The following is an 18683-nucleotide window of genomic DNA, read 5'->3' as shown; positions in this document are numbered from 1 at the left end:
TCCTTTTCAAACTTATTGAAAGGGCCCCATTTCAAGAATCAAGCTCAACTCCAAGAACACTGATCTGGAAGACCCAACCACCTCATGGGAATGAAGCATGAAAAGCCACCCTGGAGATGATGCAAACCAAGCCAGAGGTAGCAGCAAAGGGGCGGGATGCAACTTTGGCCAGCACCTTATGAAATGATATTACACTTTCCAACTCTGCATTCCAGAAGGAAACTTCTATTCCGGCAGGTGGTGTAACCATCACATTCAGAATAAAATATCTGAAGGATCTATAAAGGATTATGAGGAGTAATAGCTGACCCATTTGCTCCTGAAAAATATTTTTCACCAGGCTCATTATGTGTATATACATATATATACACATACATATATCAACCAGATCAAAATTTTTTTAAAAAAAGTAATCTCTTTAAGCAAATTAAGGAAAAACCCCCAAACATTGTACGTACAAATTAAATTATACCTTAGAGATTTGTGAGCCTGAATTGACTTCCTGCCCACACCTTTCCATCCCTCATACCCTTCTTGGGTGAATTAACCGCGATGGAGGAGAAGTGTCCAGTGACTGCTGCAGCCACGGTAGATGCAACAGGTTTCATGGGAAGGGAGGCACTGCAGAGCCAAGGGCACTGGCTCCATCATACATGGGAGGATGTATATTCCAAGTGATCATTTAGTATTATAAATATTAAAATAAAACCCGAGATCTGCTCATGTTGGTGCCTACTAAAATTAGAAAATATTTGTCCTCCTGAACTCTTAACATTTTGAAAATCCCAGGAAAGGTAGAACTGCACCAGAAAGAAGCTGAAGAAAAAAAAAAAAAAAAAAAAAACCTGTGAGCAAAGGCCAGCTCAAACCCTAGATAGCTTTCCTCCCTCCTAAATGCATGTTATAAAAAATAAACAATATTTTCATTTAACAACAGATGGTTTAACACTCATTGCTATGCCAGGACCTAGCAGTGCATAAATGGCTTCTCCTTCTTAGAAAAAGCATCTTCTATTCCCAGTTGGACTCTAAGCCCCCAGAGGAAAGGCTTACAGAATTGTGTGTCTTTATGTTGCTCAGCTTAATAGCCTTCAGGAATAAGGGCTAGCATTGTGGATGGTGAAGAAAAACCCTGGGGCAGGAGGAAAGGGGCAAGGAGGAGACTGCGAGCTACTAGCTTATTTCATTTAAGTTTATTATAACAAGCAGTTTTGGTATCTACTCTAAAATTAAGATATTAATAAAAGCTATAATTTACTCATTTCATACTCATTACTTATTATCTCTTATTATTCTATGGGTTGTCTGTGCTCAGCTGGGTACTCTTTGCTTCGGGTCTTTCATGCAACTACAGTGCGAAGGCAGCTGGGCTGAAGTTGTCAGGAGGTTCAACAGGACTGGACTTCCAATATGGCTAATTCACTTGGAGGGCAGTTGATGTTATCTGTTGTCTGGGAACTCATTGCTGAGAGCAAATGCATGCTATCAAGCTGAGCACTGCAGATGACCTGGGCTCCACATGCTTCTCAAAGAATGCAGCTGGGTTCTGAGAGAGAGACAGTGTCCCAAGAGGGAGCATTCCACGGGATCGAGGTATCGAAGCAGCAATATTCTTATGATGTAGCCTTGAAGGTCACAGAGTGTCACCTCAGCTGCAGCCCAAATCATGGCAGGGACTACACAAGAGTTTGAATAAAGGAGGCATGGCTCCTGGATGGCGGCATCTTTGGAGAAGGAAAGCATTTCTATAAATTCTTACATATATAAATATCCAAGGGAAATTGCCCTGAAAATGCTCCTTGCTCCTTTTTTGTTCTTCAGAGAGACTGAAAGAAAAGGAAGAACTGGGTAGGAGTGAAGGCAGGAATGCAGGTTGAGGAGCACTGGAAGAGACCATGGAAAGGAAGAGTCCACCACCCGGTCCAGCTGAATTCCCTCACAATAAGGAAGGAATTTTGTTTGTTAAACTTGTAAACATTTAAGCCCTATTGACTCCTCCAAGAGGCCATGCAGAGAGGGTGTATAGTTGTGTTCCTGTGTTAAAGAATGGATTTAAAAGGCCTGTTTCCCTTTCCCACTGTAGTAGGTAAATAGCCATATAACCCTCAACCATTTTTATCACATTATTGATCACTTTCTCTACCTACAAGGCAATAATTTTCCACTCTGTAACCCAATCAGTATGCCATCTACCACTGTTAATTCCCCACCCTACCTTTCTCTTCACATTCATAGATTTCAGATTTTTTTTAAAATTACAACTTCTTTTTAAAGTTTCAGACAATGTAAGTCTGTGGTATCTTACAAAGCTATTAGTTTGGTTTCAGTGTTTTTAAAAAAACCAAGCTCTTGCTCTCAACTGTTAAAAGCCCAAGAGTTTAAAGAACTTGAGTCACAGTACACCTTATTTGTCCCCTTGTGTCTGGATACTGCAGCCCTAGGTGTTTTGTATAATGCATGAGTGAACCCCGCTTAGAAATAGAAATGCATTTTCAATAAGTATTTATTATGTTGTTCTGAGCATACAGCTTTAAATTTGCCTGCTGTAGCTTGAAGCATTACACAAACTGTTGGTCTGCTGACTGCCTCTCTGGCAGCAACACACACAGAAAATAGATTGCTAAGGGTTTTTTCCTCTCCTCCCCCTCTCTTCTCTCTCTCTCCCTTCTCTCTCTTTTTTTAAACCAGTCGTGAACATTTTTTAATCTTGTGGTATTTTTAATCAACACGTATTTCCTTCCAGGACCTATGATCCTCTATTGATTCCCATTAAAATGCTTTTCTTTTCTTTGCCCCCTCTGCTGATCGAATTTCAGATCAGCCACAGGATATGCAGCTAACCTTCCGGCACTACTGAACCCAACCGAGCGAGGGTGATCAAAAGGCTTGATGCATTCATTAAACATTCTCTCCGCCCGGGCTGGAGCTCTAATGGAAGCTATCTCTTTGCATTGCAATTTCTTTTCCTTTTTTGTCTTTCCCCCACCTCCAAAAAATGTTTTTTGCCTTTGATCGCAGGGGAGGTGGGGGGGCGGGGGGAGAACAGGAGAACAAAAGAGACCTATCTTTTTCCCCGGGGCTGACGTCAGTTTGATTTTACTGACAACTATTCGAGCGTGTGTAGCAGTTGGAAGCGGCCCCTTGCCCGCCCCCGCCCCCCACACCTTCCACTTTAGGGAGAAAACAAGACTTTTAGCGGCTCCGAGACGCGCCCTGAAAATGGCCCACTCGGGCTCAGCTTTAGATGCCCTCCCGCCCGCTCAGCAAAGGGCATTCGAGGCTTATTTGTGTGGCACGATCTTTACTGGGGCGGAAAACACGCGGCGGGGGAGGAGCGGGAACAGGCGCGGGCCGGGCGGGGAGAGCAGGAATGTTCCCTCCCGGCCGCGGGAGGAGGACTCGGGCGGGGAATTGCGTCCGAGGCCGCGCGGCCTCCGGCTCCCGTCGGCTGCGGGCGGGGCGGCAGCGCGAGGGCCCCCGGCGCGCGGAGCCGGGGCGCGGGGACCCGCCACCCCCGCAGGCGCGGCGCTGCCCCCACGCCCGGGCCGTGGCGGCCTCGGCGGCGCCAGCTCCCTGCCCGGCGAGCGCGGCGGCGGCGGGCGGCCCGCAAAACCCGGGCCGGATCTGGCGCGGACGGGGTCGGGCGGCCGCGGAGGTGGGAGCGGCGCGGGATGGCGGGAAGAGCCGGAGAAGCGGCGTCGGCTCCAAGGTGTGCGGCGCTGGGAGGCTTTTCTCCCGGATCGCGCACGTGGCCTGTGGCCGAGGCGCAGGTGAGCTGGACCCCGGAGAGATTCCCTGTCGGGCCTCGAAGAGAGCGTGTCCAGTGAGGGCGCAGCCCGTCCTAAAGTTGGTTGCCAGGAGCTGAAGATCTGTAACCGACCTAAACCATTTCTGGAAAAGTCATATTTTCCAGGCTTTTGTGGAAGAGTCATTACTTCTATTCTAAATAGAGGGAGAATGTGCGTCCATTTCGGGGAGAAAGAAAGATGTGAGAAGGACCCTGATTCCGGGGAATATAGGGAATGGGCTTGGACCTGTGCCTGGTGTCCACCCACTAGTTCCTTCCCCTGAGCACAGCTGTGGCATTTGTTCATTAAGGTCGGGCACTTACTATCAACAAATTTGGTGAATTTGAAAATGGATCTTGACCTCGATTAAGGGAAAACAGGCAGCATTTAAAAGTCAGCCAGTGCTGGCCGGGCCCTGTTACTCCTCTTGGTGCCTGTCCTGCACCCGCCTCCACCTCAGCATTCACCTCGGGGGGTGGGGGCGCTGAGATCATGCGCTTACCCATCTGTCTCCCCAGGGGCTGAAGATTCCTAGACAGTGGATGCCAAGACTAGTTTTTCGAACTGGCCCAGCACTCCAGAGCATACTGCAGGCGCTGAATAAATGTTTTCCTGAACAAGTTCCTAGCAGAGTTCCTAGTAAAGCGCTGTGAAGCATAGAGGAACGAACGACTGGTTTTGACTAAGAAAGGGGCCAAAGAAGGCTTCTTGAAAGAGCAGCATTTAAGCTGAACTCTGAAGATCAAACCCAGATGACAGGAAAGGCCCTTCCATTGGAGAACAGCAGCAGCATCGAGGGATGTGCAGTGGGCGGGGATGTGGTGGATCTGAGCAGGGGAACTTGGGGCTGTAGAAAAGGAAGAAAGGCAGCTGCCTCGAATTCAGGGGAACCGTGAGCACAAACGCTTCATTTATGGGATCCAGAATAGGGACATGAACATGTAAAATAAGATAAGGAGTACGGGTATACAGAAAAAAAAGGAAGAGAAAGAAAGAGGAAAAGGAAGAAAAAGTCAAAAGAGAAGGAGAGCAGTTTATAGGGGAACTTCAGGCAAACTACATGAAAAGAAAAAGAAATGACAAAGAAAACCCCTGACTTGAGACTGTAGGAACAAAAACATTTTAATAGCATGTGAGGGTGGTCTTTATGGAAGAGAGAGAGAAAAGAAGTAACAATGAAACTAGTGTTTTGATTAAAGATCTTTGACCATTATAGTTTCTCATTTGAGAAGGTGTGAACTGGATAAGAAAAATAGGATAAGATGTTAGACATCACTATTCAGAAAGAAATGGAACTCAAAACAGCAAGAGACAGCGATAGACTGGAAACAAGATAAATCTTTGCCATTTATCTTGCACATCATTAAGGAATCTAACTAAATTGTGACACAGTCAATAGAATATAATGCAGCCATTAAAAATGAAGTATAAGTATGGAAAAACATGTTATGTGAAGAAGCAAGTTATAAGTCAGCACCTCTGGAAGGACCCATCAAAAATGTTAGTGGGGTTCCCTCTAGATGTTTTGATCATTAGTGATTTTTCACTTTCTCCAAACCTGTAAGTAGTGTCTGAATCTTAACAATGAGCAATTATTACCTTTTTCATTAGAAAATTAACACATGAGTAACTACAGTTTTAACCTTTTTTAAATGTTTAAAATGTTATGGCTTTTTTCTTGTGAAAGTGAAGTGATCCGTGGCTCAGAAAGTCCTCATGGCAGTCTCCTGAGTCAGGCTGACCTGAAGGCTGCACAGGGCACCCTATTTCCTTGTGCCATCTGATTCAAGCTACTTCAGGACCTTTCTGGGCCTCAAAGAACTTCATCTGTGAAGTGAAGATAATAATACTGTCTCCCTCAGGTTGTCCTGAGGACTGGAAACCACATCTTTAAAGCTCCTAGCACTGTGCCCAGCCCCAGGAGGTGCTCAGCAAGTAGAGACATTCATGAGAAGGTCAGAGCACATGCTTTAGAAAATATTTTTCCTCTCAGATGCCCACTCTGCCTGCAGATATAACTCCTCTCCCTTCCAGATGGTAAGACTGTCCTTCCTTGTCCATTTGAAGTTAGGAGTGGCCATGTGACAGACTCTGGCCAACAAAATGAACAGAAGGAACATGTGTCACCAGTGAGGGAGCCTCTGCCATGTTCTCTTCTCCATCTGCCACGACAACCAGCAAATCCCGAGGAAGGGCTGCTCTAGCTGCCCAAATCCCAGAGTGAAGAGAAGCAGAGCCTCCTGCCCCCTCCATAGACATGGAATGTGAGTGAGGATAAATCTTTCTCGTTGTAAGCACCTCAGGTTTGGGGGTTGTTTGTCACAAAGCCTAACTAACTCACGCTGACTGACACAGCCACTGACTTGTTTTGTGACCTTGGGAAAATTATTTAACTTCTCTAGGTTTCCATTTCTTCTTCTGTAAAATGTAGATGTGAATATTCCCACACCATAGGTTGGTGGAGAAAACGAGTTAATGTGTAAAGCGCTTGGCCCCTCTGTCTGGCCTCTGGGAAGTACACAGGAAACGATAGGGATTATTGTAATCTCAACAGGAGGGCTTAGCATCCGCATCTATGAAATAGGAGCAGGCAGCAATACCAAGGCGGTCCATTGTTGCTTGCACGTTGTCTTTCTACCATTGGATAAGCTTATATGGCATCCATACAAGTAAAGGTGCATACACATGAGTAAGAGATAGCAGAGTCACTGCAGGTAAGAAAACTCACTCAATTGTTATTGATAATCGCCTTTACATCCCTGGAAGAAATACCAAATGATAAGTCCTAGTAGTGTTAGCAGCCACATGGCCACTACGTCATGTCTCTCCCAGGACAGCCAAGATGTCCTTTGGAGGTTAAGAACAGCGAAAGGTTCCAGTGACCCTCAGGGTCACAGATAGAGGGGCACTCGTGTGAATGTGATTAAGGGATGACTATAGGCTAGTGACCCCCCATTTCTTCTAGTATGAGACCAGTTTCTTACCCTCTCAGAGTCTTAAAAACACAGTGTTCTCTAATATAAGAGAGAAAATAAGAGGGTTGTGTTTCTGGATTGTTCTAATGCTCTGCGTGCCCCAGCTCAGATTGGGGAGTGAGAAGAGCCTGTGGCCGTAGAAAAGTATTGCTTCTCAGAGCATAGAACTGCTTTGTTTCTGTTGCTACATAATCAGGAAGGCTCACAATTCTGACAGAAAATGAACAGCCCTCGGAGGATGTTTGGGCACGAGGCCAGACACCTCACAGGATCCAGAAGGAATTTGAAGAGTGGCTCTTCTCCCCACTGGGGCTCAGCAAGGGGTCTGGTAGCACCTTCCCAATTGGAAAGGGATGTAAACCCAGTGAAATCCTCAGGCAAGGCGCAATGGAGCCTCTATTACCTGGATTTCAGTTACTCAAGGCTAATGCTAAATGAGGCACTCAGGAAACCTCTTCACTCCCTCTAAGAAAGAGCAGCGAGTGACAGTAAGAGTAATCAGTAATGAAGAGTCCCCGCTTGACGTTTGCAGGGTGCTTTATAGTCAACCAAGTGCTTCCCCATGCCTTTACTCATCCCATCCTTACAATGGAAGGATCTCCAAACAATAGGACACCAGCGTTGCCCCTGTTGTACCTCTCCTTGACCAACTGAAAAGCGTCGCCTCTTTCTAGACGTTCAGTATTCCACTAAAGCAGAAGGCATGGCAGAAGTGGAGGCAAGACAGGGAGTTCATTCTGGGACTTGGCAGCCCATCTGAAAAGATCGTCAAGCAGGCGGCACAGGATTTAACTATAATACAGGCGTGCAATTTCTATTTCCATCACAATCGACGAGGAAGCCACCTGTCCATTTCCAAAGCCCTTACACTGGTCCATGAATTAATGACCAAACCCTTGGATTGCTTACCGCCTCCTAGTTCTGCCCATGCCCTCCCATCCTCCATATTGACTCCCAGCTGATCTTCCTAAACATCATTTTCAACATGCCACTTGGTCACGCAAAAATCTCTAGCACCTAAGTACAAGCTCCTGGGCCCATAACTTCAGGTCCTCTGTAGGCTGGGCCCACCAAGTCAGTAGTTTAGTCAGAAGTCCATTCCCAAGTCGCTCCCACCCTGGCTAGAATGTCCTTCCTTCTCCTTGCTACAAGTCAAAATTCTGCACACAGGGCCAGCAGATGTCATATCCTCCATTAAAATGTCATCAACACCTCCAGCTGACAGAAGTTTTTCCACATTTCTGAATTTCAGTAGGTTTTCTACGGTTAAGCCCAGTCATCTTCAAAGTAGGTACACTTACTCCTCTGAGGCTGAGGAAGGCTTTCCAAAGGAGCCTGCAGACAAGAATATTTTGAAGGAAAGCAGCATAAATGTCTTCAAATGCAATACGTTTTTTGTTAAATACCCCTGCCTCCCTTTGCGCAATGGCTCTTCCCTCACTTTACGAGAGAACGGCACCCCTTTCACTCTTGCCAATCTTCCTAGGATGCATTGCCCTGAAGTTTAAAAAACCCTCCTGGGCACCAAATAAAGGAAAAGTTGAAAATATTGGTGGTGGCATAAGTATAGGGTCAGTGAATGGCTCTAGGAACTGTGTATCAGTTTGCTAGCATTGCTGTAACAAAGTACCCCAAACCAGTGCTTCAGCAACAGAGGTGCAGTGCTTTGCAGTTCTAATCCCGGTGTGGGCAGGGTTCCTTCCTTCTGAAGGCTGTGAGGGAAGGTTCTATTCCAGGCCTTTCTACTTGGCTAGTGGACAGCCAGCTTCTCCCAGTGTCTTGATATCCTCCGCTCTCTGTGCTATCTGTCCATGTCCACATTTCCCTTTTATAAGGACACCAGTCATAGTGGATTAGGGTCCACTCTAATAACCTCATCTTAACTAGTTATATCTGCCACAACATTATTTCCAAACGAGGTCACATTTGGAGGTGGCATTGTTTAGGACTTCAACATAATGAATTTTGGTGGATATACAACTCAACTTATAACCCATTAGATAAATCCTTTGGAAATCAGGTGGTTTTCAATACTCTGCTTTCAACAAGACTGAAGGAAAAAATAGTGAAGTTGTCAGATCATTAAAACTATCATTTGATTCGGGGCAAAGAAGTCAGAAGGCGTTTCAAAGATTTTGAAGACATTTTTATAATAAAACTCTTTCCATTCCCATCTCTTTCTTTTTACGAACAAGATTTTGCATCTCTAAAAAAATGAAAAATAGAAAAGGAATGGATGCTAAACACTGTCATTCTAACAATAAGTAGTATTTATCTATACTACATATTGTGTTTGAATAAAGATAGTATCATCCATCTTATTAAGAAATGAGAATATCCAATAAAACTTTACTTTTATGTTAACATTTATCAAAGTGTTCTATTCATTTAAATTGTTTTGATCAATTGTGCAATACTAATAATTGTAATGGTAACTCAATCCAGAAATTACTTAGACCCTATGGTCACAGGAATTTTAAAGTGTATATACATTTTAACTTTTATACAAATGTTCGATAGATAAAAGTATGATGGACTACTCAGTAAAAGAGGTGCAAGCATAAATATGTTACATTAGCATAAAATTTTGAAGGAAAAGTAGAATGGAAATAAAATTTCAAAGAGAAAACAAAACGATATAATTTTTGCTTGGTAAAGATGAGCTTGTTTGTTGATAAATTCATTTGAGTAATAAAAAAAAGATGAGCTTGTTTGTGTATTTCTGAAATGGATGATTTAGATTCCGTTTGGATACATTTAAAACCAATGAAACCATTTTATTTTAAAATGTCAATATTTACAATATGCTACAAATTATATTCTTTGCACCTGTTTAAATTTATGATAAAATTATAAATATTAATCTTTAATGTGCAAAGAAGACACAGTTTCCTAAACTATTTTAAGGTCCTTGAGCAAAACCTTTAAAGATTAACTCTTACACAGTGCCAAATTTTATCCTGTTCTTTAGATGTCTGGGTGACTTGGGGGATATTGAGAATTGCTCTGCTGTAGCTCACTGTTAACCCAGGGAAATTAACTTGAGTTTGGGATTTAACCTAGTATTGTCACCATTTCCATCCGCAAATGGAAAGTTGGAGTTGGATGCATGCTGGCAATCTTGGATTCCTTTCTGAGAGACAGCATGGCAGCATGAAAAATGCATGGTCTTCAAACCACAATGGATGCCACTTCATACCCATTAGGATGGAAAGAAGGACGGAAGGGAGGGAGGAAAAGGAAAAGGAAAGAAAGGAAAGGAAAAAAGAAAGAAAGGAAAGAAGAAAAAGGCGGTGTTGGCAAGGATGTGGAGAAATTGGAACTCTTGTGCAATGCTGTTGGGAATGTACAATGGTGCAACTGTTGTGGAAAACAGTATGGCAATTCCTCAAAAATTAAAAATAGAATTACCATATAATCTCGTAATTCCATTTCTGGGTATGTACCCAAAAGAATTGAAAGCAGGGATTCAAAAAGGTATTTGTTTACCAGCATCCCCAGCATTATTCACAATAGCTAGGAAGTGGAAACAGCAAACGCATATGCCTATCAGCAGAAGACTAGATAAACGAAATGTAGTCTGTACATACTAAGGAGGGCTTTCCGTCTGAAAAAAAGGAAATTTCTGACACATGTTACAACATGGGTGAACTTTGAAATCCTTATGCTAGGTGAAATAAGCCAGTCACAAGTGACAAGTATTGTGTGATCCCACTTACATAAGGTACTTAGAAGAAGATGAAAAGAGTTCTAGAGATGGATGGCAGGGATGGTTACACAATATTAATTGTTCTTAATGCCACCGGATTGTACACTTAAAAATGGCTAAAATGACGAGTTCCCACTGTGGCACAACAGGTTAGGCGGCAGCAGCTCTAGAGAGCTGGGACAAAGGTTTGATCCCCGACCCGACACAGTGGGTTAGGGATCCAGCATTGCCACAGCTGCAGGTTAGGTTGCAACTGAGGCTCAGATCTGATCCCTGGCCCCGGGAACTCCATATGCCATGGAGAGGCCAGAAAAGGGGGGAAATGGCTAAAATGTTACATATGTTTTAACCACATTTTTTAAAGTACCTGGTCTTTGGACTCAGAGAGACCTAAGTTTGGATCTGACATCTGCCAGATGGGTGAGCTTAAACAAGTTTCTTAAACTCCCTGCATCTCAGAAAGAACACAGAAATACCTAACTTGGAGAATTGTTATGAGAAATAAAACATAAGCAGATTTGTACTGACCCTCAGGTGTGCCACCGAGATTCCCCTCCAGGACTGAGGTGTCAATGCCTCAGATGCTGGGCTGGTGCCTGCTGGTCATCTGCAGAGGCAAACCTCCTCAGGCACTGCCCTAAAGGAAGCGGCTTCACCCAAAGTTTGTAACCCCTTTTGAGAGGCAGAACTGATGCCAGCTTCCCAGGTCTGGCCCTTTGCCTCAACTTGGGAACACTCTGCAGGGTCGCCCCAACCCCGTAGCTTCCAGCAGGGTCCCCTGAGGTTTTTGCCATCACCCAGTCCTGCGTGTCTCGTGCTCTTACAGTCATGAGACAGTCTGTCTCCCGCCTGCTGATCTCCATCTCAGGGTCTGTTTCCAGGTAACACTCCTCTGCCCAAAATTTCCTGAGAGCTTCCCATTGTCCTCAGAACAAAGCCTGAAATGCTTATCATTTGCCTGTGTCTCCTGCTGCTTCTGCTTCTCCTTCTCCCTCAGCCCAGTCCAGCCACACTGGCTTCAGGACCTGTGCCACACGCATCTCACCTGGGCAGCTGTACACTCGCTCTTCTCTCTGCCTGGGACACCCCTTCCCCGCTGGACATAGCTCAGTCTGTTGGAGAGGCCTGCCCTAAAATATGTCCCACATACACCCAAATCCCTCCCCATCCCGCCACCCTGCTTTGCTGCACTTCATAATGTGGGCTGACCTTGCTTCTGACACTAGAATGTGGGTTCTCTCAAGGCAGGGACCTCTTCTTCCTTCAGGCCTAAGGTGTTCCCAGCAATCAGAATGCCTGGCACATAATAGGTACTCAAGAAACATTTGTGGGAAGCATTCATGAATTAGAGATAATGGATGCTGAACACAGAACTCAGCACAGTATAATTCAGGGGCTCAACAGATGGTGCCTATTATTATTTTATTTCTTGTCTGTCCAATTCAGACAGTGAATGTCAGACAGAGTCCTTCTTTTGTAAACCTTTTTATAGTGCTATACACAAAAATCACTCAATAAGCAAATACTTTTTTAACTGGACTTGACTTGTTCTTAAGCCAGTAGTGAGGGGGAATTGAGATTATTTTTATCCAAGCTGGCTGGCCAGCTCTACTTCATTTGAATGCCCAAGATCCTAGCACATCATGTCAGGTCTTTATTAAAATTAACTCTAATCAGACTCCATCCATTGCTTCCAAGGGAGAGAAGAAAGCAGCTTCCCACAAAAGTGGTCCTGGTTACTCTCAGAGACAGGGGGTCACTACAAGGCCCTATGTGACAGTTCTTCACTCTGATCATTAAGTATTGTAAATATCATCCAATAATCTAGAAATTACAAAAGGGGAATAATAAATATGATCTCTGCCCCTAAATCACTTAAAATCCAAACTTGTCATAGCAGAAGAGAGAAGAGAGGCCCCATTATTCTCCCCATTCCCATCGCCCATGGCAGTGTCCCTCTCTCCTGCACTCGCCTCCCCTCAGGGTCTGACAGGAACGTACTGCCTGGCATCCTTATCTGTGTGACATCCCATGTGCTTGGCTGCAGCAAGACAGTGTACTTTACGGATTAAATGGTACACGGTGTCTCCTGCTTTGCCATAGTCCTGGAGCAGCAAATATGTATGTGTCCTTACTATGCAGTCATCATATATCTCTGTACAATGAAACTAGCCTTCGGAGTGCTGTGTAGAAGTTGGTGATAATTCCTGGCTCTTTTGCTTCTTTTTGCAGATGCCAGAAAATCTAAGAAAAAGAAGCCATGTCCTCACCACTAGGAGTGCCTACAAAGGAGGGCTGCGTGCCAGGCGTGGTATTAGGGAAGTTCACATTCCTATTGTAATTTAATCCACAGCACAACACTCTAAGGTAGGTGGTGTTATCTTCAATTTACAGGTGAAGAAAGAGATGAGAGAGATTAAGCAATGTATGTTATGTCACCCAGATGGTAAGTAATAAACCAGGTTTGAGCCCAGTAAACCATTCTCTGATTCCAAAGTCTCTTCTAAGACTATGCTATACCACCCTGCACCTTTGGGCTGGTTACTTACTTCTTTGTGCCCGAGCTTAGTTATCCTCTTTAATAGCTCCCACTCTACCCTGGATACTATTTAAAAAAGAAAAAAACCAGAGCTCCCATCACAGCTCAGCAGTTAGTGAACCCAAATAGCATCCATGAGGACACAGGTTGGATCCCTGGCCTCGCTCAGTGGGTTAAGGATCCGGTGTTGCTGGAGCTCTGATGTAGGTCGCAGACGCGGCTCAGATCTAGTGTTGCTGTGGCTGTGGTGTAGGCCGGCAGCAACAGCTCCGATTAGACTCCTAGCCTGGGAACCTCCATATGCCAAGGGTGCAGCCCTAAAATGACCAAGAAAAAAAAAAAGAGACAGAGAGAAAAAAAACTAAAAAGTTGCCCAACCATCATTCTCAAAACACACACACACACACGGTAACTTTGTGAGATGATAGATGTGTTGATTGTGGCAATTGTTTTGTAATATATACATATATTAAATTATCACCTTGTATACCTTAAACTTATACAATGTTATATGTCAATTATATCTCAATAGAGCTGGAAAAAAAAAGAATTATTGTGAGGACTGAAATAATATATATATTGACGAAATGCTTTGAATCTAATAAATTTTCAAGTGATGTTTCAAAAAAAAAAAACTTGCCCAACTGAATTTTAAACATTATAAAGCTACCACAGTTATAAAGTTACAATGGTAAACAGAGAGACAATAGAGTTCAGAAATAAACCCAAGCATGTGATAAAGGGAGCATTTCAGATCATTTCAAATGGAAGAAAAATGGATTATTCTGTAAGTGATATTGGGAAACCTGGTTAGTAAAACAGTTAGTAGGTGCCCAGTAAGTGATTGTAATTTGTGCATGTGTAGTTAAGATTTAACACGCTGTCCAGATCCCTTATGACTGCTAAGATAAGAAATTCAGGATAACTTTTTCAGTTCTGGACTGTTGAAGCCTCTGGTCTATACAGCACTCTGACCTTAATCCCTCACACGATCTCCTACAATAGTTTCCATTTACAGAGTGTTTTCACTGCCCCATTAGTGCAGGGCAGGTGCTGTTATCCCCACGGTCTATATAAAGACACTGACACTCGGAGAGGTTAAGTCCACAGCTGGTGTGGCTTGTGAACCCTAAACTCCGGCTTACTGATTCTTTGTGTCGCTGTCCTACTAACACACTCAACCCAGAGTCTTTCCCCACCCCGGCCCTCACATTCACACCCACACAATTTAAACAGCAGCAAACAAACAACATCACTACATTAACATTAACACAATAACTATGTTAATTTCTCTGGATTCCTGGTCAGTCTTTGTCCATAGCACGCGTATTTAACGTAATTGTAATCATACTTTAATTATAGTTTAGTGGCCCATTTTCCCACTTAACACGTATCCTAAGTCGCCAGCACTGTTAACAGTACTGCAGCAAATGACGGATGTACATCTTGTCTGTCTCTTACACGCTCCTCCTCTTTAAACCCATCCATGTAAATCTCCATCTCTAATCCAATTGCTCTTAAAAGAATTTCTTTCACAGGAGTGAGTGTGTGCAGTTGTGTTCCTCAAACAGGCAGCCATTTATCTCCCCTCAACAAGAAGCCCTGTTTCTTTTCCCCAGTCCCTGGGAAACTCTACGTGTACCTTGGGTTTGGTTTCCTCTGCTTTCAGAGTTTCTCTCCAGGAACTCTTCCGCAGACTCTTGCCTGGGTGTAAGCGGCGGAAGGGGGCGTCTGCTGCCTTCTCGGAGGTGATGACCGTTGCCTTCCTGGGAAGGGTTCACTCCCCACTCCTTTTTTAACCTGCGGCTTCCCGATTTAGCTTCCTCAGGACAGTCATCACTAAAACTGTGATTCACCTCCATGGTTTCCTCCCTGGCCAGGGAGAAATTTAACACTGAACGTTTTCATCACTGTTCTGTATACAGTATGATTCATGGAGAACAGACTCCGCTTAGAGTATTAAATATAAGTCATTGTTTTCCATCATCCGCACTGGTTGTTTAAAGAGAGAGACGTTTCGCATACTTAGTGATCTGTTCGCCTCGCTTCAGGAGATGAAAATGGCATCATGGAAACATACCCTGACCTGACGGGTCTCTGTTTAGAAACAAGTATATAAAGAGAGACATGGAAAAAATACAATTTTTTGGTCCGTGCCTGTCCTAAATATTCCATAAGGTCAAGTTCAGTACACTTAAAATAAGGAGTCACGAGGTCTAAAACCAGGCAATATGTGAATGGGCTGTCAACAAACACCTATGAACTGTCTGTGCACAGGTCCGCTAGATTCCAGGGACACACAGTCCTTGCCCTCAGGAAGGTGATTCTCTACTCCGAGCTGCCTGTCAGACACACACTGGCAACATCTGCCAAAACAGAGTGAGATGATAAGAGGGTTGTAACATTTCCGAAAAACGTTGGTTTAGATCAGGGTTGTAACTGTGAGGTGCTTTTACTTAATTAAAACGGACATAAGAAAGCTACAGAATAATAATAATAACAAGGAAAGATGCTATTATGATTTGGTTTTGCTTTCAGTCAGCTGATTGGAAAACATTTGTGCAAGGGGAAGAGTAAGAATTGCTTTTCTCCTAAGAACATATGCTATCTATCAACAAAGGCAACTTTTTTTTTTTTCCACCCATAAGGAGTCTTTCCTGGGGAAAAAAGCTCTAATTCCATTTTGGGAGCAAAGAAGGAAAATTTGTGATTTATTGCATCCCGGATTGATTGTAACTTCTCATGATTCAGCAAAGATGGGTTCGGAATGGCCAAACATATTTGAATGTTATGCCTTTGTGAGGCATGGGCACTGCCAATAGTTGAAAGTTATGATTGCTGTGATTCAACAGGGGAACAGCAACCTCTACCTGAGAAAAATGTAGTACTATAGTAACAAGCCAAATTGCTGGCATTGTCAGTAGCTGTGATCTCACTTTATTGATTGTCTCCTGTGAAACATGAGGCTCGTTATTTGAATCATTTGTATTGGTGTCATATCGGGTTAATTGCAAAGCAATTGGATTTAATAATAATATAACTGTATCCATGTACATTGATTCCTAGAATCGTGAGATGTGAATTGCACTTGATCATGAGGTCGTGTGTCCTGATGTGATGGGATGAGCAAGTCCCAGGATGATTGTGTAAATTTAAGCTGCCCAGAGTGAGCTTTAACTTATATGCCATTTTGGATTGTTTCTGCAAATATTTTATAGGCCTGGAACATGACCAGTTATAAACAGGATGCCCTTGAACTTGACTTGTTTTTGTGGCTCAGCAGTAACGAACTCGACTGGTATCCATGAGGATTCAGATTCAATCCCTGGCCTTGCTCAGTGTGTTAAGGATCTGGCGTTGCCATGAGCTGTGGTGTAGATCACAGACGCGGCTTGGATCCCATTGCAGTGGCTGTGGTATAAGCTGGCAGCTGTAGCTTTGATCTGACCCCTAATCTGAGAACTTGCATATGCTACAAGTGTGGCCCTAAAAAAGAGAAGGAAAAAAAAAAAAAAAAGCATAGCTTTGGAGTTCCTGTTGTGGCTCAGCAATAACAAACTCTGCTAGTATCCATGAGGGTGTGGGTTCAATCCCTGACCTCACTTACTGGGTTAAGGATCCAGTGTTGCATGAGCTGTGGTGTAGGTCACAGAATTGGCTCAGATCTGATGTTTCTGTGGCTGTGGCACAGGCCGGCAGCTGCAGCTCCGATTTGACACTTAGCCTGGGAACTTTCATATGCTGCAAGTGCAGCCCTAAAAAAAAAATTAAAAATAGAGAATAATTAATTAAAAAATAAAAAGCATAGCTTTATGTTGAGTTAATGCCATGCCTTTAAGATCGGTGCCAATGTAAACACAGAGAATGAACACTTTCTGTTGGCCACACTTTTCTGCAAATTTTCATAGTCGCTGAAATTATTTCACTCTTAGCTGAGCTGCTTTGCTTCTGTTAGTTCTTCGAATAGGAAATGTAAGGTGGTTCTGAAAGTGGACAGAAATTCCCTGAAAAGCAAGGACACATACCAAATAAACAAATCAGTGACCAAGTTCAGTATTTCATAACCACTAAAGAAACAACATTGTTATATATTTACATAATTATACTTACGTTTAAAATTCGTGGATATTTTCGACTTTTCAATCAAAGGACATTTATTCCTAAGAGGGTTGAAACAGGGAGGAAAATAGATTTTGTGGGAAATTTTCACATCCATATAATGAAGGAAAACTAAAGGAAAAATTCAAGACAAATCTGAGGAGGAAAATTTAAGCGTTCTCAGGGAGTTCCCTCTGTGGTACAGTTGGTTAAGAATCCAACTGCAGCAGCTTGCGTGGCTGCAGAGGCACAGGTTTGATCTCCAGCCTGGATCAGTGGGTTAAAAGGATCCTGGGAACTTCCATATGTTGTAGGTGTGGCCATTAAAAAAAATTTTTTTTTTTTTTTGGTCTTTTTTCCTTTTCTAGGACCACTTCCTGTGGCATATTGAGGTTCCCAGGCTAGGGGTCGAATAGGAGCTGTAGTCGCCGGCCTACACCACAGCTCACAGCAACACCAGATCCTTCAACCACGGAGCAAGGCCAGGGATCGAACCTGAAACCTCATGGTTCCTAGTCAGATTCGTTAACCACTGCGCCACGACAGGAACTCCTAAAATTTTTTTTTAATTAAAAAATTTTAAAAAGTAAGAGGTCTCAGAGATAGAAGGAAAAGGAGGAAGAGGAGAGTGAGAAAAGACTGAGTTAAAAAACAAGAATACGGAGTAGCGCAGTAAATATTGTCTGGCACAGTATCAGTACTCAGTGGTTTTGAAACAGTGATTCAATTAACCAAAATTTTTTAAAAGTTGTGAAGAAAGTTAGTGATGCATCAAAATACATTGCCTAGATTGCTGTCTTTGAAGCATCTAAAAAGGAGCAACAAATATTGGTTTAAGCCAAACTCTGCTACATGAATCTACACTAAAGTATTGTCTGCTCCAGTTATATTTGCTTTGTCTATCATTTTAAGGAGCACAATTACTATGACATTTTCTTCACATCACAGACTTCTACAGTTCATCCAAACGCAGAATGTAAACTCATTCCCCTAAACCCAAATGCTTCTCATTTCCCTTCCACTTTGGCGAAGATGATTTTCACACCAACTCAAAGACAATTTGGAGGCAGGGCGAGGGGGGGGAACCAAATCAAAAACAAAACTAAATACACTTAAGCATATTTATCTATTAAGATATTAGCTATGTTTATTGGTGCCCCACAGGTGGCTCATTCTATGAGCACAAACCAACCCTACAAGGCGGGTCTTTAAAGGTTTAAATGTTTGAGTGAATGTGTTAATGGCTGAGATGCAGGCTTTGTGTAAATGCTAATGGGTCATATGACCATGTGTTCAGAGCTGCTCTGGGCCACAGCTGACAGCTGAGTCAACTGAAAGGAACAGCAGACACAGAAGACAAGAAAAGAAGCTGGAGTTCCCGTCGTGGCGCAGTGGTTAACGAAACCGACTAGGAACCATGAGGTTGCAGGTTCGATCCCTGGCCTTGCTGAGTGGGTTGAGGGTCCGGTGTAAGTTGCAGACGCAGCTCGGATCCCGAGTTGCTGTGGCTCTAGTGTAGGCTGGTGGCTGCATCTCCGATTCGACCCCTAGCCTGGGAACCTCCATACGCCGTG

At 43.5% G+C, this 18683-nt stretch overlaps 1 protein-coding gene across 2 annotated transcripts; it reads left to right on the top strand.

Annotated features, from left to right (window-relative positions):
- On the top strand, positions 1848 to 13143 carry LOC110259923 (oleosin-B6-like). Of its 2 annotated transcripts, none has more exons than XM_021086562.1 (2): positions 1848 to 3770; positions 12705 to 13143. In XM_021086562.1, exons 1-2 carry the CDS (start codon positions 3245 to 3247, stop codon positions 12746 to 12748), a joined length of 570 nt encoding a protein of 189 aa, XP_020942221.1. In that variant the 5' UTR covers positions 1848 to 3244; the 3' UTR covers positions 12749 to 13143. The 2 variants fall into 2 exon arrangements, with proteins under 2 accessions (XP_020942221.1, XP_020942224.1); XM_021086565.1 differs by lacking the exon at positions 12705 to 13143 and adding an exon at positions 4307 to 9491.

This window comes from Sus scrofa, chromosome 1 (assembly GCF_000003025.6).
Source record: "Sus scrofa isolate TJ Tabasco breed Duroc chromosome 1, Sscrofa11.1, whole genome shotgun sequence".
NCBI lineage: Eukaryota > Metazoa > Chordata > Mammalia > Artiodactyla > Suidae > Sus > Sus scrofa.
The sequence above is the reverse complement of the archived record's forward strand: the minus strand, read 5'-3'. Positions and strand labels throughout refer to the sequence as shown.

Bases quoted from the DNA above. Each gene is read 5' to 3' on its own strand.
- LOC110259923 (XM_021086562.1), top strand. From the start codon at position 3,245: ATGCCCTCCCGCCCGCTCAGCAAAGGGCATTCGAGGCTTATTTGTGTG. The intron at 3,771-12,704 runs GTGAGCTGGACC...TTCTTTTTGCAG, and splicing joins GGCCTGTGGCCGAGGCGCAG to ATGCCAGAAAATCTAAGAAA.